This window comes from Megalobrama amblycephala, linkage group LG3 (genome assembly GCF_018812025.1).
Source record: "Megalobrama amblycephala isolate DHTTF-2021 linkage group LG3, ASM1881202v1, whole genome shotgun sequence".
Lineage (NCBI taxonomy): Eukaryota > Metazoa > Chordata > Actinopteri > Cypriniformes > Xenocyprididae > Megalobrama > Megalobrama amblycephala.
Window position 1 is genome coordinate 5,066,136 of NC_063046.1, and position 23,330 is coordinate 5,089,465.

The 23,330-nt window shown below is 40.4% G+C and overlaps 1 protein-coding gene across 1 annotated transcript; it reads left to right on the forward strand.

The window, feature by feature from the left end:
- Window positions 1-267: 267 nt before the first annotated feature.
- Window positions 268-6,054, forward strand: LOC125263964. The gene is made up of 7 exons (XM_048183165.1): window positions 268-359; window positions 412-928; window positions 982-1,189; window positions 1,916-2,213; window positions 2,303-2,448; window positions 5,280-5,553; window positions 5,650-6,054. The coding sequence occupies exons 1-7, from the start codon at window positions 268-270 to the stop codon at window positions 5,825-5,827; spliced, it is 1,713 nt and encodes a 570-aa protein (XP_048039122.1). The 3' UTR covers window positions 5,828-6,054.
- The last annotated feature ends 17,276 nt before the right edge of the window (window positions 6,055-23,330 follow it).

The window sequence follows — 23,330 nt, forward strand, 5'->3', positions numbered from 1 at the left end:
AAAAAAAAAGTATACATTGTTTATGGAACATTTTTTGAATTCCGGTTTTTGGATGTTATTGTAACGTATTTCTCGGGGGACATTCGCTGAGCTTGTGGAAGAAGTACTGGTAAACTGCGGGTCTGCGTTCACCATTTCCAAATCTGCCCAACACTGTGCGTGAGCCAGCAATACCAGCAGGTGTACTTGTGGAGTTTGTGGGCATGGAGGAAAGACCTTTCCACATTCCTGCCATTGAGGGTGAGCTGCAGTTGTATTTATGAGGAAATGGAGGAGGATATTTCTCTATTTCTCCTGTCTTTGCTGGTTCTGCCCAGCTCGAAGTCTCCTGTGTCTCCGCTGGTTCCACCCAGATCCAAGTGTTTCCTAGGATCCCATCAAGCCTCCATCTCCCACCTCTTCTTCCAATAGCAGGCAGTTCCTCTGCCCAGTCTCCGCTGTTTCCCTTAAGTCCCTCGACTCCTCCTCTGACTCCACTCTGGAGTCCACTCTGGAGACTGGAAGACCCGCGGATCTGCCTCGGGTCTTCCAGTCTCCAGCTCCCCCTCAGCACAAGGATCCCCTGGCTCCACCTCCAGCCGCTGAGCCCTTCACTCCACCTCGGCTCATCGACCAATCGGCTCCACTCTCCCTTGACTCCACCTGGGACCATCGTCCTTGCAGCTCCACTGGGCTCCCTCGTCCCTCCAGCTGTGCCTTGGTCAGACATCACTCTGCCTGCGCCACGGACGTCAGACATCCTTCAGCTGTGCTTCATCCCTCCACACCTTTGGCTCTGTCGGGCTACGCCTTGGTCCTCAGTCCCACTGACTCTGCCTCAGTCCACTGGTACCCTTGCTCCACCTCAGATGCCCGTCGTTGTGGCTGCACCTCGGTCTCCAGAGCCATTGGCGTCGTGTGGTCCCATCAGCTCTCTGTCTTCACCTGGGTCTCCACTTCCATCAGCTTTGTCTCCGTCAGTCGTCCCCTTTGTTTCATCAGCCAAGCCCCCATCATGGCTCCTTCTCCCTTAACTCCGGTGTGGGCCATCATCCCTGTCTTGCTACTCCTGCTCCTTGCTCCTACCTGTCTCCTCCCACCTTCATCTCCTCTGTCATCTCTCCTGGATACCTGCCCTTCACCTGCTCTGCGACCTCCTGCAGAGCCCTCACCTTCCCTCCTCAGCTAGAGTTTTACAGTGTATTTCTATGTCTGTTTAGTTTCATTCTGGTTTGGTTCTGTTCTTTTCCTATTCCCTGCCATTTGTACATTCACCTAGTTTCCTTGCGTGTGCCAGTTAGTCACTAGTTGTAGTTCACCTCTTGTTCATTTAGTTTCCTCATTTACCCATTAATTTAAAACCTTAGTTTCCTCTGTTCTTTGTTCCATGTTTTCTAAATGTAGAGTGTTTTCACGCTATTTTTTTTTTCTCCAGTGATCCCCTGCATTTGATTTACTTATTAAAGACTTTGAATCAGTACTTCCTCATGTGTTTTGACTAGAACACACCAGAAACCTGACAGTTACTGCTTGTTTCAGAATATTCAGAGAATTTTTTTTTTTTTTTAAACATTTGGACCTTTTGGAATATTCAGAGAACATTCAAATATAATGTTTTCATAACTTAATGGAAACATTAGCAAAACATTCTTAGAACATGTTTTTTTTTTGTTAGCTGGTTTTTCCAGCCAGGTTATTGAGGCATTAATTTTGAGGTACTAGAGTAGTGTCTAATTATTGTCAATATAGTTGTTAAGGATGTTGTTAGACAATGTCATTGTGTTTATAATTCTGCTTGTTTGTTGACAGTAGTTGATGTAGAAATGACTCACTTCACCTGAAGTGGTTGTTCATTAATCATCTTCTCTGCTGTTGCTTTCAAATCTCATTCACACAAGTGCTTGTTCAAATTGTGCATAATGATGGGTCACGATAGGTTATAATATTTTCCCAGGAAATCGGGCAGTAGGAGGAGCCGCTACACAGTCATCAACATTTGCAGGCTGGTTTGCAGAAAAAGCCATTGACAGTAATCGAGGTCTCCAGCAGTTGAATACATCATGTTCATCAACCCTTAATGAGAATAACCCGTGGTGGAGGCTGGATCTGCGTGATGTGTACAGAGTTAGAGAAGTGATCCTCACTAATAGAAATGACAATTTTGCAGAACAAATAAACGGAGCGGAGATTCGCATCGGAAACCTTTTGGAGAACAACGGCAGCAACAATCCCATGTGAGACCTCCACAAATGTGAAGGATTAATTTGAATGTGAAGATACGACAATCTTGATCTCCTTCATCCGTTTCTCTCTCTGTCTGTAGATGTGCTGTTATTCCTGCTATTCCAGCAGGAGAGTCCTACAACTACTCATGTAATGGGATGGAGGGACGTTATGTGATTGTTTATGTTCCTGAAGATCAGAAGGTTCTTACTCTTTGTGAGGTTGAAGTCTATGGATATTTGGCAGGTAATGTATTGTTGCAAAGCATTATGTTCAATAATACCATATCAAGGGCATATTTTTCATTTGAAGTATGAATCGTTTTAGATTCACTTTAGCGAGTTTTACAGAGTTTTACTTTGTTTTACTTTAGCGCTCCTCCTCTCCATCTCTCACTCATAGCAGACTAACGGTTGGAGGGGAGTGATTTAAGCGTTTTCAACCCAAGCCGTCAAACTGACGTTATCAGGGAAGGAACACCATTCAAGACCGGAAATAACTTTTCAGATTTTGATTAAAGATTACCGCGATAAACAACAAGACTAGTAATATGTTTACTAGTAATATGCACTAGTAAAGTTAATAGGGTCGATTTTGATTTCATGTGTACTTTAAACCAAATGGCTGCTTCACCACACAGGCCAAACAAAAAATGGTACCTTTACTCAATGTGAATGTAACCTAACGCGCACAGGATCAAAAGCGTCAGCAACAGAAGACAGGATGAGAGGATTTGCGGTTGAAGAGAAGATTCACATGGTTGACAATCTCAGCAAAGTCCACCACTCGATAACGCTATCCGGCTCCGTCAGGGTCTTTGATCATCGTCGGTCTCACATTTCCACACAGGCTTAACTAATCGAGGTCGCTGGCCGCTAGCTTGTTAACAAAGTCCATGCAAAACACTAGCCACTAAACTTAAACTTATTGTCTTACTGTTATGAGTTTACCACTCACACAGACAGAACTATCACCATTAAAGTCTTGTATAAGAGTCCTTGTTGAACACTTTTCTTATCTGGTGCATTACCTTAACAGTCACCGTATATTTTCTTTCCTCGAACCACCCGCGTTCGTCTCTCACTTCCTTGTAGCTTGACTTGCACTTCATACACAAAACTTTCAGAAATAAAATAAATTCACAAAACATTTGTGTAACTCTTTCTTCCTATTCTTACAGGCATCTTTAAAGCATTTTCACATATACAGTGACAAGAAAAAGTATGTGAACCACTTGCAGAATCTGTGAAAATGCGAATAATTTTAATAAAATAAGAGAGATCATACAAAATGCATGTTATTTTTTTGTTTAGTACTGTCCTGAGTAAGATATTTTACATAAAAGATGTTTGCATTTAGTTCACAAGACAAAACAATAGCTGAATTTATTAAAATAACCCCATTCATAAGTATGTGAACCATTGATTCTCAATACTGTGTGTGGTTACCTGGATGATCCACGACCGTTTGTTTGTTTTATGATGGTTGTTCATGAGTCTCTTGTTTGTTCTGAGCAGTTAAACTGAGCTCTGTTCTTCAGAAAAATCCTCCAGCTCCTGCAGATTCATCAGTTTTCAAGCATTTTTGCATATTTGAACCCTTTCCAGCAGTGACTGAATGATTTTGAGATTCATCTTTTCACACTGAGAACAACTGAGGGACTCAAACTCAACTATTAAAAAAGGTTCAAACATTCACTGATGCTCCAGAAGGAAACATGATGCATTAAGAGCCGGGGGGTGAAAACTTTTGAATTAAAATATCAAGGTAAATTGTGCTTAATTTTTCTTCCAGGAAACATGCAAGTATCTGCTGTTGCTTCCGAAGGGCAGTACTAAATGAAAAACAACGATATTTAAACAAAATAAGAAAAATTGTGACATCCTCATCCTGTTCAAAAGTTTTTAATGCATCTTGTTTCCTTCTGCTCAGGACAAACAAGAGACTCATGAACAACCATCACAAAACAAACAAACAGTCATAGATCATCCAGGTAACCACACACAGTACTGAGAATCAATGGTTCAAATACTTATGAACGGGGTTATTTTAATAAATTCAGCTATTGTTTTGTCTTGTGAACTAAATGCAAACATCTTTTATATAAAATATCTTACTCAGGACAGTACTAAACAAAAAATGACATGCATTTTGTATGATCTCTCTTATTTTGTTAAAATTATTCACATTTTCACAGATTCTGCAAGAGTTGACACACTTTTCTTGCCACTGTATTATTACCCAACAAATATTTATCATTTTAAATGCTGTATACAGTAAACCATGAACACTACTCAATAGGCATTTCTCTCATTTAGCAAAATCATAACTTTTTTTAACAAAAATGTTATTTATTAATTATGAAATTATTTATTCAAACTTGTATATCTTATACTAAAGAATATATTTCAACAGGGTAACATAATTAATAGTTGCACGTCTTTTGCAGTGTCATGTACATGACTTCTACAAAACATGGCGCTCAAGTTAAAAGAACTGTTGTTCTCACATCATTAGCTTCAAATGCATAAACATACCCAGCTGGATATAAATTAATGCAAATAGACTGTAACAATCACAACATTTAAACATTTGTTTTGGATTTGCATGTATTTTTGTCACATTGCTCTAATCACTTAATGTACCAATGTGAACATCTACTCAGCCTTGTTGGCAAACTGCTGTTCTCTGCTAATGCAGCACCTAGTCAACAAATTAATTATTTTCAAATATGACTATATATTTCAAAGTTTTAAATCTGCATCTGATGTGTAGCATCACATGTCAAAACAAACACCACAAGGCTTCAGTGATAGTTTTTATTTTGCCTCTAGAGGTCAAAGACTCTAGAGCAGACCCTTCTCAGCCGCTCCCGCAACAGACACAACCAGGAAAATCTATGGTGTGGATTATTGCAGATAACGATAGTTCCAGAAATCTGTTGTCAGTGCTGATGTATTGGCAAAAGCGATATATGGATTGACCTCTAGCAGAAATGACTCACTTCACCTCAAGTCATTGTTTGCTAATAATCTTCCACTTTGCTACAAACCCTCTGCATTAATGCCATTTTCTAGAAAATCTGGCAGCAGATGGAGCTGCTACACAGTCATCAACCTCTTGGGACAGGTTTGCTGAAAAGGCCATTGATCGAGGTCTCCAGCAGTTGTACACGGGATGCTCGTCAACCCTTAATGAGAATAACCCATGGTGGAGGCTGGATCTGCGTCATATTTACAGAGTTAGTAAAGTGGTCATTACTAACAGAAAAGACTGCTGTGCCGAACGAATAAACGGAGCAGAGATTCGCATCGGAAACTCTTTGGAGAATAACGGCAGCAACAACCCCATGTGAGACTCTTGAGGTTGAAAGAAGATGAGAGCTTGAGTACAAATGTGAATATATGAGTATCTTCATATCCTTCATTAGTTTCTCTCTGTCTGTAGATGTGCTGTTATTCCTGCTATTCCAGCAGGAGAGTCCTACAACTACTCATGTAATGGGATGGAAGGACGTTATGTGAATCTGGTCATTCCTGGAGACATGAAGACACTCACTCTCTGTGAGGTAAAGGTGTATGGGGAAGGTAAATCAGTAATATTGGTTTATAATATCAGATACTAATGTCTTCACATCATGATATTTTTTTGTCAACAAGACACATTGAGGAGTAGGGATATGTTTTAATAAATGGAAATGTGTAGGGTCCAAATCATAATTCTAATATTTCGTTATTAATTAAAGTAGATGTTCTATGTATTACATGTATAACTTTGGTTTTTTAGGACCTGATTTAAAAAGATCATTTGTAAAAATGCAGTTTACCTCCAGCAATGATTTGACTGACCCTTCGATGAGAGAAACCATTCTGAAACAGGTGAGAGAAAGAAACTAAATTACATTTTTACAGCATTTATAATCACATAATAAATCTTCACACCTGATAAAAGATGCAGGCAATCAAAAAGCTAACAAATTATGCAATAAGCAAAAAGGAGACATCAAATTATTGAAAATGGAAAAGGAAAAAACATCCAAAAATGCACAAATGTAATTCAAATTTGGAATGTGTTCACAGTACATAGAATTAACATATATTAGGACCTGAAATTATTATGAACAAAATCAGTTGTTGTTCTCCTGCAATGCATTTGCATTTACAAAAAGAGAACTGCTTTAAATTATGGTACGCAAGGACCAAGGATGATTAATGAGTCAAACTCTATATGAAACCATAAATGGTTCCATCAGGCACTTCATATATAGAACTTTTTAAGGGTTCCATCATGGGATCATTTTATGTTTTTAGTTTTAATTAACTAATTTTGTTTTTATTAATTGTTTCAATGAACTGTTTTTGTTTTGATTATATTTTATGGATTAAACAGCTTATAAACATACTTCATCACTAGAGAAAAAAAACAAAAACAAACAAAAAAAAACATTACATATGAAAGTATTCTGCAATCATGTAGGACATTTTTCATAATATAGATCATTTTTGGCATAAAGAGTTCTTTAAAATTGAGTCAAGAACCCTAGAGTTCAATATAGAACCCCATTTAACCTTTTTTCAAAGAATATATTTTCAACATGAACATTTTCACAATATTCTGACATTGTTTTAAACACAAATGAGTTGAGAGGAAGATTTGAGTGTGTTGTCACATTCTGCTCTAAATCATTTTAGTATGAATGTTATTTTCAGCTGGGATCTGCTCTTGCTGATAGAGGACTCACAGATGTGACACTGAGATGGACTCAAACTCCTAAACAGGTGATCCAGAAGGCGAACACTGATAAACGTAAGTCTGTTCTCACAACTGTACAATAACCTATGAAATAAGCTGCACAAATGGAAATGATTATAAAATTATAGTAATGAGCAAAAATGTTTCATTTACAGGTCGCTGTGAGAACAGAAATTCCCCTTGAAATCAACACTGTCTTCAATTCACTAAATTCACATTGATTTTGATTCTAAATACACTGACTGAAATGTCTTCATAATTACATGATTACAGTGTAAAGACAACTTAAGCACTTCTGCTTCGCTGTTTGTTCATTCAAACCTTTAAGAACTATAAAACATATATTGTCCACATATAGCATTATATATATATATATATATATATATATATATATATATATATATATATATATATATATATATATGTTGAAACTAGTAGTAATAATAAAACAATGTAATTTTGATATTTTATTTGCCAGTTTACTGTAATATCTGTGTATTGTTAGTTTAATTATTTTTAATTAAATTCATGCTGTGCCTATTGATTATGTTACTCTGGAGCTGTAATAAAGATGAGAACAGTGCATGCTTGATGCAATGGCCGTTGATTTGATTTTTTTTTAATTATTTTTTTTATCCCAGATCTTTACTAGTTGGGGGGGGGTGTCAAGGCGGAATTACACAATGGCCTTCAGGGGGGTCAATGATATATAGGCCTTTACATACAGTACTTTTTTTTTTTGCTTTGTAGAGGCATGTTTTTATAATTATTACCTTATTAAAATCTGCTTTAATCTATGTATCTGTGTTGTTCATATAACTTTAACCAGTTACTGTAATCATTCACAATCAATGACATTTTTTTCAACCATCAACTAAAGCCATTTTTACACTTGCAAAGGTGGAACAGAAGCTGCAACTGATTGCATTTTTATGTTTATTGACACATAGGCCTACTGTTCAATGCTGCTCATGTACATGTATTTACATTGCATATGGTAAATAACATATAAATATGGAGTCATTATAGAGGTGAAGCTGCAATATCATGACAAAATCATGATGGTTGATTTTTGCTCTTGAAATATATATGTATATATATATATATATATATATATATATATATATATATATTGGTGGGGAAAAAGCACACCATATTCTGACTATAGACAAAACAAGCTAAGAACCGTTAGTGAATTTGTTTATTGCTTTTTATGGATTAAAAAAGAAAGACATAACATTAATTATTTCAGTAACATGAAAAACAAAACAGTTATTCAAACTTGGCGATCAAAGATCACCGAAGCGGTCCATGACTTCAGTCTAATGTGAGATGTGCATTTTCGCAAAAACTCCCGATATAATCTCTGAAATGGTCTGTACTGCAATATGAATCTCTTGCATCTTTTCTGCATTTTGTTGTTTATGATGATAAGAGAGAATTTGCATGCATTCAGATTCAGAGTTCAGTCAGTGAGCGCGTGCAAACCCTCATTAGTCACCGGCATTTGTGCTGTGTGTGTGTGTGTAATATATATACTTAGCTTGTATAAATATATACATTAAAAAATCTGTGAGGACTTAATTGCCTCCCCATTTCAGAACACTACTGCATGCCACCGATTCCATTGCAAAATATGTTTGACAACATTTCATGAAAACATAGGACTAATGTAATTTTGAACTAAAGAGACTCTGAGATACAAAGAGCAATGTCCAATTTGTTCTCACTCATTCTGTATTTGTTGTGCATTCAAGTCCTCCAGCAGGTGGAACCATTTACTTTCTCCTGTGATTATAAAGGACTGATACAGAGATGTGAGGTGGAGCAGGAGTCTGCTGCAGGTGAGCTTATAAAGCACATACATACTTCATACTTTAGATCTAATATTGTCACATGGAATCGATATTGATGCCGTTGAAATTCTGCAGCAGAGTGACAACATCTCAGATCATTATCTAGTCTCGTGTATACTACATTTAGTCAAAGCGGCTAAACTGCCTCCCTGCCATAAATATAGTAGAACCATCACTTCTACCACTAAAGATCGCTTTATAAATAATCTTCCTGATCAGTTTCATTGCCTTAGCATACCAGACAGCTTAGAAGACCTCGATGTTGCAACAGAAACTATTGCCTCTGTCTTTTCCAGCACATTAGACTCAGTTGCTCCTTTGCGTTTAAAAAAAGATTAAGGAAATTAATCCAACGCCATGGTACAATGAGCACACTCGGGCACTAAAAACAGCAGCTAGAAAAATGGAGCGCAGCTGGAAGAAAACAAAACTAGAAGTATTTCGCATTTTGTGGAGAGAGAGAATGATTGAGTACAGAAAGGCCTTAAAAACTGCTAGATCTGCCTATTTTTCAAAACTTTTAGAAGAAAATAAACACAACACTAGATATTTATTTGATACAGTGGCTAAATTAACAAGAAATAAGGCTTCAACTTCTGATGTTTCCAAAGAGCACAGTTATGAACTTCTTTACATGCAAGATTGATAATGTTAGAGAAAAAATTATAACCATGCAACCGTCTACTACAGTATTGTGTCAGACAGTGCATTGTAGTGTCCCTGAAGAAAAATTCAATTAATTTACTGCTTTAGGAGAGGAAGAATTGTCTAAACTTGTTAAATCATCAAAATCAACAACATGTATGTTAGACCCTATACCGACTAAGCTATTGAAAGAGATGCTTCCAGAGGTCATAGATCCTCTTCTTAATATCGTTAATTCATCTTTATCACTAGGATACGTACCAAAAACGTTTAAGCTGGCTGTTATTAAACCTCTTATTAAAAAACCACAACTTGATCCTAGAGAATTAGTCAATTACAGGCCGATTTCAAATCTCACTTTTCTGTCAAAAATACTAGAAAAGGCAGTTTCATCACAACTATGTTCCTTTTTAGAAAGAAATAGTATCTGTGAGGATTTCCAGTCAGGATTTAGACCGTACCATAGTACTGAGACTGCTCTCATTAGAGTTACTAATGATTTGCTCTTATCATCAGATCGTGGTTGTATCTCTCTATTAGTGTTACTGGATCTTAGTGCTGCATTTGACAATATTGATCACAATATTCTTCTAAATAGACTCGAAAACTATGTTGGCATTAGTGGAATTACATTGGCAAGGTTCAAATCATACTTATCTGACCGTTATCAGTTTGTAGTAGTAAATAATGAGATGTCATATCAATCACAAGTTAAATATGGAGTACCGCAAGGCTCAGTACTAGGACCGTTGCTTTTCACTCTGTACATGCTACCCTTGGGAGATATAATTAGGAAGCATGGTGTTTTCATTGTTACGCTGATGATACTCAGCTCTATATTTCTTCGCGCCCTGACGAAACTTACCAATTCGCTAAATTAACAGAATGTATAGCTGATATAAAAAACTGGATGACCAGTAAATTCCTACTACTAAATTCAGAAAAAACAGAGATTCTAATTTTTGGACCGAAAACTTCTTCACGTAATAACTTAGAATACTGTCTAACACTTGATAGCTGCTCTGTTAAGTCTTCGTCGTCAGCTAGGAACCTGGGTGTGCTCTTTGATACCAATCTTTCATTTGAAGGCCATGTTACTAGCATCTGTAAAACCGCATTCTTCCATCTTAAAAATATATCTAAACTATGACATATGCTCTCAATCTCAATGAAAACAGTTAGTTCATGCGTTCATGACCTCAAGGCTAGATTACTGTAACGCTTAACTGGGTGGTTTTTCATCCCGCTTGATAAATAAACTACAGCTCGTACAAAATGCAGCAGCTAGAGTTGCTACTAGAACTAGGAAGTATGACCATATTAGCCCAGTTCTGTCATCACTGCATTGGCTTCCTGTTAAACATCGTATAGATTTTAAAATCTTGCTAATTACTTACAAAGCACTAAATGGTTTAGCTCCCCAGTACCTAAGCAAGCTCTTAATGCATTATAGTCCTTCACGTTTATTGCGATCTCAGAATTCAGGCCAGCTGATAATACCTAGAATATCAAAATCAACCGCAGGCGGTAGATCCTTCTCCTATTTGGCACCTAAACTCTGGAACATTCTTCCTAGCATTGTTCGGGATGCAGACACACTCTGTCAGTTTAAATCTAGACTAAAAAATCTAGACTTTAACCTGGCATACACGTAACACATTATCAATTTATATTTTCAAATCCGTTAAAGGATTATTAGGCTGCATAAATTAGGTCAGCCGGAACCGGGAACACTTCCTATAACACCAGATGTACTCGTTACATCAGAAGAAGAATGGCATCTACGCTAATATTAGTCTTTCTGTTTATCCCGTGGTTTACCGTAATCAACCGGATCTGGGCCGTATCCAGCTGAGACCAAGGACCTGAGCCTTGACACGACCACAACGCAGCCCTGAAGTATCAGCAGAGACCGAGTCAACTAGATCATCCATTGTGAAGGCCTCATCGACATGACAGCCAGTAGCACAGTTCCTCAACAAACCATCCATACCGGCGTGATGAATACGATCCTCAACTGGATGGAACTGAAATAAATACTTTGATTGTTGCGATCAGACTTATGATAGCAACCTGAATCGTAACAAAGCACTGTTCGCCAGAGGAGAACTGGCCCCCCCGACTAAGCCTGGTTTCTCCCAAGGTTTTTTTCTCCATTTTAACACCTATTTGCCACTTGTTTGCCACCTGATGTCACCTGATGGAGTTTGAGTTCCTTGCCGCTGTCGCCTTTGGCTTGCTTAGTTGGGGACACTTGACATTTGACTTGACATTTGATATTCAACAGTATTCTTGACATTTATTCTACAGTGCTTTGATCTGCCTGCATTGACACTATTCTTTAAGAGCTGCTGTGCAGCCAAAATTTATGTACCAGTTATCAATATAAAGCTGCTTTGACACAATCTGCATTGTAAAAAGCGCTATATAAATAAAGGTGACTTGACTGATACATGAGCTCAAACCAGTCATCAGGTGTTTCTCTTTTCACTTATCAAAAGTGGTTACCTGGTTTTTATTCACTACATAGTTTTTTTTTTTTTTTTTTTTTTTTAATTTAAAGAAATCCTACATGATGTCCTACCTGTAGAAAAACATATGAAACGTAATGTTTAACCTGAATACTGACACAATGGCACAGCATTTAATTTCACTGCGATCAAAATAAGATACATCTTGCGGTCGAAATAAGAAAATAAGCAACTGAAATCTGAGCACTCTAGTGTGGATATCATTGCCCTGAGCGAGACAAGGCTCCTGGGTGAAGGTTCGCTGAAGGTCTTCTAGAGAGGCTATCCCTCTGGCAGAATGCATCAGCATGGTGTGGCAATGGCAATCAAGAACAGTATCCTACCCAGTCTCACAGTGAAACACCCAGTGGAGTAAGTGAGAGGTTGATGATCCTCTGTATCCCCCTAGCAAAGGCAGGCTGTGCTACTCTGTTAAGTGCATAATGATTTATGAATGCAGACAGGAAACTCAAGGGCAGGAGTGGGCTCTGTGCCAGACTCATGGACTGGAGTGGACTCTGGAGCAGTCTCATGGACTGGAGCGGGCTCTGAAGCAGACTCATGGACTGGAGTGGACTCTGGAGTAGACTCATAGACTGGAGCGGGCTCTGGAGCAGACTCATGGACTGGAGCGGGGTCTGGAGCAGACTCATGGACTGGATAGCAGTGTGCGGCCCAAACACACCAAATGGCCATCGCTGTAACAGGGAGTGCAACTGCAAGTGAGACCACCTTTGAGACCCCCAGACTTGGTACCACAGCAGAAATGCCAGCTGCTCGCACTGACATCAGCCTTGTATTTTCCAAACTAGAAGCCAGTCTCAAATGCCTAGGGACCACCATTTGGCTTTATGTGCAACGTTCATGACGACCGGAAATTGGTGGAGACTCTGGCTCAGTGGCCATGACGGCTGAGGACACTGGCATGGTGGCCATGACAGCGGGCTCTGGAGCAGGCTCTGGAGTTCCTTCTCTGCAAATCCAACAGTAATCAGAGACGCTCAGCTGTAATGCTAAGTTGATGTAAAATTCTAATGTCCAACTAGTATTGGGCATAATTGAGCTGAGCGGTTCAGATCCCCCCTTTGGATAAAGTCTGTCACATAGTCCTCCAGGCAGTGATCTCCTTAATGGAGATGCATAATCCTCACTTCTGGGTCCATGTTTGATTGGATCTTCTGTTACATAGGGTGAACTAGATCTATATGCAGTGAGTTTATAGACAGAATAAACATATTAAATCCAACACGGAGACCAGAGAACCAGGAAACAGAATGAGCTCACCAAACATACAGCCATGAAGGACAAGACTCGACAAGAAACACTGGGGTTTAAATACACAAGGGGTAATAAATAGGCAAACAAGACACTCCTGGGAACAATCAAAGAGCTAATTGACAAGAAAAACTACAGTACAAAGGACTACAAAACATGGCATAGAACAGGAAATTAACATAAAAGTCCACACAAGACCAGAGGAACACAAGGGATGGTGGCTCATGTGACCATAGGTGGTCAGGAGTCGGAGCCTTTTAGAGTATGCACTGAGGTAAGAAGAGGATGTGTGCTGGCACCTGTACTTTTTAACATTTACCTCCTATGCACCACAAAGCTTCTATATGATAAACATGAAAGCAGCAATGGGATCACTGTTGAATCCCAAACCTCTTTAATATTCTAAGGTTCCAGGCCGCCACCAAGGTCTCAGCAATGCAGGTCAAGGAGCTGCAGTATGCTGATGACTGCATGGTTGTGGCACATACCCCAGAAGACCTGCAAATTATCCTTGCTGCTTCTGTGAAGACCTATAGCAGATTGTAGGTTAATACCACTAAAACGTGGTAAGTGATGGCCAATGGAGGCTCAGTCCTCCACCAACTATGCCTGTTTTTATCATAGAACAACAACCACTTACAGTAGTACCATCCTTTAAGTATCTAGCCAGCATTGTGTATAGGACTGCAATCTCAATTATGAAATAAGTTACCATCTATAAAGCTGTCTGCATCACCACTCTTCTTTACAGCTGTGAAGCCTGGGTCATATACAGCCACCACCTAAGGTGGCAGTGTGCTTGCTGCAAATCTTGGGGATCACATGCTATGACCATGTACCACATTCTGAAGTGATTTCTAGGACAAACTGCAAGAGCATGGAGGCAATGTTCACTGAACATCAACTATGCTGGCTTGGGCATGTTATTAGGACTACCTCAAGATCATCTGCCATGGCAAAAAATTCATCACAGCAAAAAATCCATCAGGGTCACCTACACTAAACCATAAACCTACCAGATAGTGTTAACAAAAGCAAATGTGACATAAAAACGCAATCGTAATGGCATTTTAGCTTGTTTTTGAACCCTTGTCTTTGAGCTTTTTTACCGCGACTAGTTTTTCTTGGGATTCGGACCTGAGCTCTTCACATCGCAAGTACAATAAATCTGTTTACAAATCATGCACTATGGTAAAAAGTGTTTTGAGGTCATAACGTCTCGGTTACAAAGGTAACCCTCGTTCCCTGAAGGAGGGAACGGAGATGTACGTCGGACAGATCGACGAATAGGAATCTCGCCAGAGAGGCCAATCTACTTCGAGTGTAACTAAACGAGCCAATGCACATTGGCATGCAATCATATGCATCAGCTGCTCGCCTCGCAGCGCGGGTATATAATGAGCAGCAGGTGCGTTGCATCTTCAGGTTTTTGCTGAGGAGCCGAACCCAGCAGGCGGCAGCATCAGCAGGACAACGACTGTGGCGACGGGACGTACGTCTCCGTTCCCTCCTTCAGGAAAAAACCATATGGGATCCCCGTAGGGTCACACATATGGAACCCAGCCTAAATCCGGTTCTCAAGGATGCAATGGAGTATAGGCCCGGCGCCAGACGCTCCGCCACGTCGGCTGCCGAGGGGTAACCGGAGGACTCAACAGGGTCTGCCCGTAGGGACTCTCTGGAGCAAAGAGTGCATGAAGCGCAGCAAGCCGACACTAAGCCGGGCCTCTCCGTGCCTCTGACCTGAGGCGAGAACACGGGAGGAGACCGGCTCGACACGAAGGCTATAGTATCTAGCGAACATGTTAGGTGTCGCCCAGCCCGCAGCTCTACAAATGTCTGTTAGCGAGGCGCCACGAGCCAGCGCCCAGGAGGATGCTACACCTCTCGTGGAGTGAGCATGCAACCTGAGCGGGCAGGGCACGCCCTGAGCTTGGTAAGCCAGGGCGATGGCATCCACTATCCAGTGGGCCATCCTCTGCTTGGAGACAGCCTTTCCTTTCTGCTGGCCTCCGTAACAAACAAAGAGCTGGTCTGAGGTCCTGAAGCTTTGATTTCTGTCTAAGTACAGTCGCAAGGCGCAAACTGGACAGAGCAAAGCCAGGGCTGGGTCTGCCTCCTCTGATGGCAGCGCTTGCAGGTTCACTACCTGGTCCCTGAAGGGAGTGGTAGGAACCTTGGGCACATAGCCAGGCCAGGGTCTCAGTACCACATGGCTGTCACCCAGCCCGAACTCCAGGCATGATTCGTCGACCAAAAATGACTGCAGGTCCCCTACCCTCTTGATGGAGGCCAATGCAACCAGCAGCAAAGTCTTCATAGACAGAATTTTTAAGTCTGCCGATTCCAAAGGCTCAAAGGGAGCAATCTGAAGTGCTCTTAGCACCAGAGCGAGGTCCCAAGAGGGTATGGAGGGGGGACGAGGAGGATTTAACCGTCTCGCCCCCCTAAGGAACCTGACGACCAGGTCGTGCTGACCAACAAATTTGCCATCTGTGTGGTCGTGGTAAGCGGAGATAGCAGCAGTATGGACTTTGAGGGTGGAGGGGGACAGCCTACGCTCCAAGCCTTGCTGCAAGAAGGAAAGCACGACTCTGATCGAGCATCTTCGGGGGTCTTCTCGGCGAGAAGAGCACCACTCGACGAACAGGTTCCACTTCGAGGCGTAAGCACGTCTCGCAGACAGTGCACATGCCGAAGTGATGGTGTTAAGTACCTCAGGGGGTAAGTCACCTAGAACCTCCGCGTCCCGTCCAGTTTCCAGAGGTCTGGACGCGGGTGCCAAAGAGTGCCCCGTCTCTGAGAAAGAAGGTCCTTCCTCAGAGGAATGGGCCAGGGAGGGGCTGTCGCGAGGAGTGAGAGTTCTGGGAACCAGGTCCGGTTGGGCCAGTAGGGTGCAACTAGCAGGACCTGCTCCTCGTCCTCCCTGACTTTGCACAGTGTCTGTGCAAGTAGGCTCACTGGGGGAAACGCATATTTGCGCAGGCCCCGGGGCCAGCTGTGTGCCAGTGTGTCTGTCCCGAGTGTTCCCTCGGTCAGAGAGTAAAACAACTGGCAGTGGGAGGTTTCTGGTGAGGCAAACAGGTCTACCTGAGCCTCTCCGAACTCTCTCCAGATCAGCTGGACCACCTGGGGGTGGAGTCGCCACTCTCCTGGCAGCGCAGCTCGTGATAGCTCGTCGGCCACACGGTTGAGCACACCGGGAACATGAATGGCGCAAAGCGACCTCAGATGCTTCTGACTCCACAGGAGGAGATGGCGGGCGAGTTGCGACATGCGACGGGACCACCGTAGACCACCTTGATGGTTGATGTACGCAACGGTCGCAGTGTTGTCCGTACGGACCAGTACATGCTTGCCCCGTAGCGGCCCTTTGAGGCAGTTCAGAGCCAGACGTACTGCTAGCAACTCGAGGCAATTGATGTGCCAATGCAGATGTGTCCCGTCCAAACCCCTGACACTGCATGCCCGTTGTACATGGCACCCCAGCCGGTGGCAGAAGCATCTGTGAATACCACAGCATGCCGGGACACTTGTTCCAGGGGCACTCCTGCCCGAAGAAACAAAGGGTCCGACCACGGACTGAAGGCTTGGAGGCACTCCTGAGTGATTGGCACCCGGAACGTGCCGCGTTGCCACGCCCATCTCGGGACTCGGCCGTGAAGCCAGTGTTGAAGCGGTCTCATATGAAGCAGACCGAGCGGGGTTACTGCCGCCGCGGCTGCCATATGCCCCAGGAGCCTCTGAAAGAATTTCAGTGGGACCGCTGTCCTGCCATTGAACGTATTCAGGCAGTTCAACACCGACTGAGCACGTTCCTCTGTGAGGCGTGCTATCTGATCGACCGAATCCAGCTCCATACCGAGAAAAGAGATCCTCTGCACAGGGGAGAGTTTGCTCTTTTCCCAGTTGACCCGAAGACCCAACTGGCTGAGGTGTCTGAGCACCAAATCCCTGTGTTCGCACAACTGACCCCGGGACTGTGCGAGAATGAGGCAATCGTTGAGGTAGCTGAGAATGCGAACACCCTGCTCTCTCATGGGAACAAGGGCTCCCTCCATGACTTTCGTAAAGACGCGGGGAGACAGGGCCAGCCTGAAGGGTAGGACTCTGTACTGATATGCTCGACCTTCGAACGCAAAACGCAGGAATGGCCTGTGTCGCGGAAGAATCGAAACATGGAAGTACGTGTCCTTCAGGTCGATCGCTGCAAACCAATCTCGGGGATGGATGCACTCGAAAATGCACTTCTGCATAAGCATTTTGAACGGTAGCTTGTGCAGGCTCCGATTCGCAGGTCCAAGATCGGTCGTAACCGGGGGCGGCCGCAGGGGGGCGCCCTTGGCGACGGGCAGTCTGAGGTGCTGTGGGCGGTGGTGGTGCAGCAGCTGACCGCCTCGGCAGGATGTGGCTGATGGCCTCAGACTGCTTTTGTACAGCCGAGAACTGTTGGGCAAAGTTCTCGACCACGTCGCCGAAGAGGCCGGTCTGGGACACGGGGGAATTAAGGAACCTGACTTTGTCGGTATCCCTCATGTCCGCGAGACACAGCCAGAGATGGCGCTCCTGGACCACCAGCGTGGACATCGTGTTAACTAGTGTTAATTTTTGTTAGAAACTGCAGTGATATGTACGTTTTGGTACATATTTTGCATTTTGCAAAAATGTTGACATAGGTACATTTTTCCAATGAGTTTTTTGTTGAATAAAAGGAAACAACAAAAAGACTACAGAGACAAACAATTTACAACATGCAACATGCAATAAAATTTGTGGATCAAGGATTGCACTCTACAGTCATCAAAGAGAACACTGCAAATGAGGAGGAATGTCATCACTGGATACGATGGACTACCAAAGTGAAGGACTACCAAAGTGTGTGTGTGTGTGGTTCAGGTAAATCCTATAGATGGCAATATCTGAAATCCTTGACCTTGTGGGGACAATTTTTGCTTATAAATCATACTAAGTGTTGTTTTTATGAAAATGTAAGAATGCAGAACATTTTCTGTGATGGATAGGTTTAGGGTTAGGATTAGGGGAGGGAGTATGCAGTATGTACAGCATAAAATCTAATAAATCAAGTCTATGGAATGTCCCCATAAAACATGAAAATCCAGTGTGTGTTGCATGTGTGCATGCAGTTGGAGGCTTGATAAATACACAGTATTTCCATCCCGCCAGTCATCACAACAAACCAAACCTCTCTCTATTGCTAGGATCTGATTGGCCAAGAGGAATGTTGCAAAGCTATTGATTGAGAAACATGGTGTTGTTTTGCACTCTATATACATCAGATCAGATCTTCTGTCTGTTTCTTCACTGATGTGGAGGTTGGAGTTTTTGGTTCCTCAATTTTAAGGATGCTCACATAATTAGGACCCTTGTTGAGAGTCTCATGATGCTGATGGCCCACTGGACTCCTGTGGAGCTCAAGCTCTGGTTTACATTATTCAAATACACACAAAACAACAGGGAAATGATCAATGATCAAGCTGATCCAGATGGAGTGGAAAACAGGACAAACTACAGGCCTAGAGCTCATGATGAAGAACTGTAAAATCAGCCTGAGGGGCCATTGGGTTCATACAGTTATTTTTATTAAGAAAATAGATGCTTTTGCATACATGCATTGTGTAATTATATTGATAATTTTAAGTTAGTTCTCTCTACTGGCATGCATGAATGTTTTCCCAAATATCTACTAGAACTGCTGTTACGCATATTTTCTGCTCTTCACCTCGGCTAGTTTTTACAAAATCTGGGATTGTGTACAATAGAAATTCTTGGCTCTGACAAATTGCTTGCGATGTTCCTCATTTGTAATGGCTTTGGATAAAAGCACATGTAAATTAGGATGAACATATGCACTATAGTTCACAGAATTGCACTAGCTTTTCCACGTATGTCTCCTAAAATTTGATCCTTTTAGTAATCTATTTACTAATTTCTGCCTCTTTTCAAACTGTGGTAATTGAGATGATTGGTAATCAGCTGAAATTTTATGTTCAGTATTTGTTGGTTAGTTTGTTAGTTAGTTGACTAGTTTATTTGCAATGTCAGGTGGTGTTTGTACATCATCTGCTTGACCTTAAACCATTTCAATGCTCTCTGGTGCTTTTTCATTAAAGCACCTCATTTTTCAAGATATGTCAGGCTTAAAATTAATCCATGCCTTCCAGACTGGGAAGTTTTGCTTATAAAAAGGCAAACCAAAGTGGAAGATCCAGCCAAGGGATAGAGGCCATGTAAAGTGAACCCCAAATCTATGCAAAAGAAGCACAGAAAAGAGCAAAAATGGCTTAAGAGGCCTGAAGGATTTCCATAGCTAACATTACAGGTATGAGATTATTTGTATTATAAGTATTATAAATACTTAATATTTTACTTCATATTTTCCTTTTAAAAATGAACTTAATTATGAGTTATATTTTACTAATTCATTGCTGATTTTTTATTTATTTATTTTTTTTTTTATATATGAAGTCTTAAATATTATGAAAAACAATTAAACATAAATGTTCTTTATTGGCATCGATGGTTCCATGAAGAACCTTTAACAACTATGGAATCTTTCCACTGCACAAAATGTTCTTTATAATAAAAAAGATTCTTTGGACTATTAAAATGTTTTTCACACTAAGAAAGAAATGGATTTGTTTCAAATCAGCTTTGTGTTATTAAGCAGGAAAATAACAGATTTCTTTCTTTCTTTCTTTTTATTTTTTGTAATGTAATGTAAAATTCATCAGTTATGATACAACTTCAATTTCACTTGTATGTATCATAAAATTTCACATGAATAGAGTCTGATGGAACCACCTACTTTTTAGTTTGTAGGTACTGAGGTGAAAGTATTCAGAAATGGAGTTGAGAATCATTCTAGTCCTGTTTGTCATATGTGAGTATATGCACATGACTATACTGAAGCAGAATAAATATGTGTATTTTTCTGAATAACCTATAAAACGTTTCATTTTTAAGGTTCACATACTTGGTCAATTTTTCCACTTTGTGAATCAATCCAAGACATTTGATGAGGTGCAATGATATTGCCGAGACAATTACATTGATCTGGTGACTCTATCGGACCAGGCAAACATAGAGGAGCTTTTTGCACTGGAAAACTTCACTTAAACAGAATCCGCCTGGACTGGACTGAAGAAAACACAGTAAGCAGTGGCACAGGGCTCTGGCTGATGAAAAGCTTAACAAGGAAGGAGAAGCTGGATACAGAAACTGGGCAGCTAAGGAAGAAGAGGTTGTTATAGAGTATGAAGACTGTGGAGCGATGGGAGCCGATGGGCACTTCTACGACATCTATTGTTTTCCTACCAGACATTTCTTGTGCTACGATGGTAAGTATTCAATAAGATCTTTATGAAGAAAATGTACTTTACATGATAAACTCTTAATAATAAAGGTTCTTTATTGGCATTGATGGTTCCATGAAGAACCTTTAACATCCACGGATCATTTCAATTCCAAAAGAGGGTTTTTTGTAGTGGAAAAGGGTTCTTTAGATTAATAAAGGTTCCAAAAGGAGGTTTTCACAGTGTTGCCATAGAAAAGCCATTTTTGGTTCCCAAAAGAACCTTCCCAGCTAGAAATTGTATTGTTCTAAGAATGTTCTGAGAGCACTGCTATGTTTTGGTAATGTTTTCAGAGGCAAGTTTTATTTTTGTTCCTAGAATATTCTTCTAAAAGTTAGTATAACATTCTTTAAAAAGAGTATTTAGTGATAACATTGTTATACATCTTTTAGGTAGAAGTTTCCCATCAGGCACTGGATGTTGACTCCAACATCACTCAGATGTCAAATTTTGGTCGAAAATGAAAATCAAGTTGATGTCTAAACCCAACATTTGTTTGATGTCAAGCTCCAACGTCATTAAACAACTCCACAAACAGCATTACAATCTTCACTTGTTACAAACCAGTTTCACTTTATTTGTCATATGTGTATAAAAGTTCTTATTGAGATAAAAAAAAGATTTAGATGTCTGTTTGAAAATAATAGTTTGGTTTGATGTCACAATTATGGTAATCGGTGTTTGCTTTAGTTACTTCGCTTTTTAATGTTACTTTTTCTTTGGCTGCTGCAACTGTTCATTAAAAGGTTCTTTGGGGATCCCAAAATGGTTCTTCTGTGGCATTACTAACCCGCTTTTGTAGCCTTTATTTTTAAGATTCTAATTCTAACATTCTAATTCGTTTAATCTTCTAGATCAGGAATACAATAACCATACATACTTCTTCATTAATGAGCAAAAGTCATGGAGAGAAGCTCAGAGTTACTGCAGACAGTTTCACACAGATCTGGTCAGTATGAGGAACCAGGACGAAAATGTTCAGATCCAGCAGATGATTCTTGCAGGACATTTAGCATATATCGGCCTTTTCAAAGACGCTTCCGTCTGGTCTGATAACAGCACGTCTTCATTCAGAAACTGGCACTCTGCTCAACCGGATGGATCAGGAGGATGTGTGGCACAACAATTACAAGATCCCAGACTGTGGGATGATCAGAAGTGCAGCAGTCACAAGCCATTCTTCTGTTCTGCCTGTGTGTAAATGTGATGCATATCGGTATTTTGTTATGCACCTGTAGTGGTTTTGTGTTGTATAATGGGATTTACACTGTTTTGGTCTGCTCACTTCAAAGCATCTCAAAACTTTATCTTGTTTTCAGCAGTTAAAGTACAATCAGGTACTCATTTATGTACATGCAAATGGAATATGTTAAAGCTTTGCAAATTTTCCTAAACGATTTCACATGCAAAACTCAAAAATCACTTTACATATTTTTAAAATGTAGCTTAATTTCAATATATCTTTGTACATCAGAATATATAATTATAAACAAGAATATAAAGTTTTAACTCCAGTATTTTATTATTATTTATTTTTTTATTTTATCGGTCTGGTACAGAAACTAATCCATGTTTGATCAGATATCTGGACTTTCAGAACTGAAACTCTAAGTCCAAATTTCCCTGCCTTGTGACGTCTCACACAGAGAGACAAGCCGAAAGAAAATAAGTCGTCGTTGACTGTAAAACCACTCCATCATCCTGCTGACAGAAGCTGCTGATCCAGAACGCACGGATTTCACACTACAGGACAGGTTAGTTTGGTTCATTTTTAACAAAAACAAATATGACTCTAGGTATAATTAGTGACGACAGTTATTGATTACAAAACATTTGAGTGTCAAAACAAATACAACTGTTTCATCAATTCAACTGTTAAAAATTACATACATTTTCCTAAAATAAAAATGCAATAAAGAAACTTTGTCCTGAAATGTTCATCTGATGGTTTAATTCTCATAGTTGTTGTTGTTCCATGTCTTGAATTACAGAAAGTTTTACATGTTTTTAATGGGTCTAAAATGAAAATCACTGATATCGTTGACTTAACTGACATGTAAAACATTTACAGATGGCCCTCGGCCATTACTGTCAGAGCCTCTGAAGCTGCGAGACTTTATAGATTTTACAAGGCTCCATAACATTCATCTTTGTCATAATCAATGCTGGGTAGTAACTGATTTTATATAATCTGGATTACATGATCAGATTAGTTATTTTTTATTGATTACATATCAATCACACAAATTTATTGATTCTCCCTAATTATTTTTACTTCTCTTGTCTAAGTCTTTGTTGCTATTTTTTCATTCTCTTTGTATTTTCATATCAATATGGTACAGAATAATTAAATTCAAAACTATGTGATAAATGAGTTGGGTCAAAAGTAATCTAAAAGTAGTCAGAATACATTACCTCATTACCTTACTACAATTTTTGTCATGTAATTTGTAATCAGTAACGGATTACAATTTGTATGTAATCTACCCAGCACTGGTCATATTTCACATCTTTGTCTTTTGTCCCAACATTACAGAGCAATATACATTTTTATAAGGGCTTCTCTGCGAGATGATGAAGATCATCGAGGGCTGGCTGTTATTACTGGGTAAAGTAAGACTTTTATTAATGACAGTAAAAAAATAAAGGACGATAACTATAATGATAAAGATATAGTTCTAAAAATCCACGCCAAAACTATAATGATAACGGCACTG

Coding starts and splice junctions, on each gene's coding strand:
- LOC125263964 (XM_048183165.1), top strand. CDS start 268: ATGGAGGAGGATATTTCTCTATTTCTCCTGTCTTTGCTGGTTCTGCCC. Junction 2,449..5,279: donor AGTCTATGGATATTTGGCAG/GTAATGTATTGT, acceptor GCCATTTTCTAG/AAAATCTGGCAGCAGATGGA. Junction 5,554..5,649: donor AACGGCAGCAACAACCCCAT/GTGAGACTCTTG, acceptor CTCTGTCTGTAG/ATGTGCTGTTATTCCTGCTA.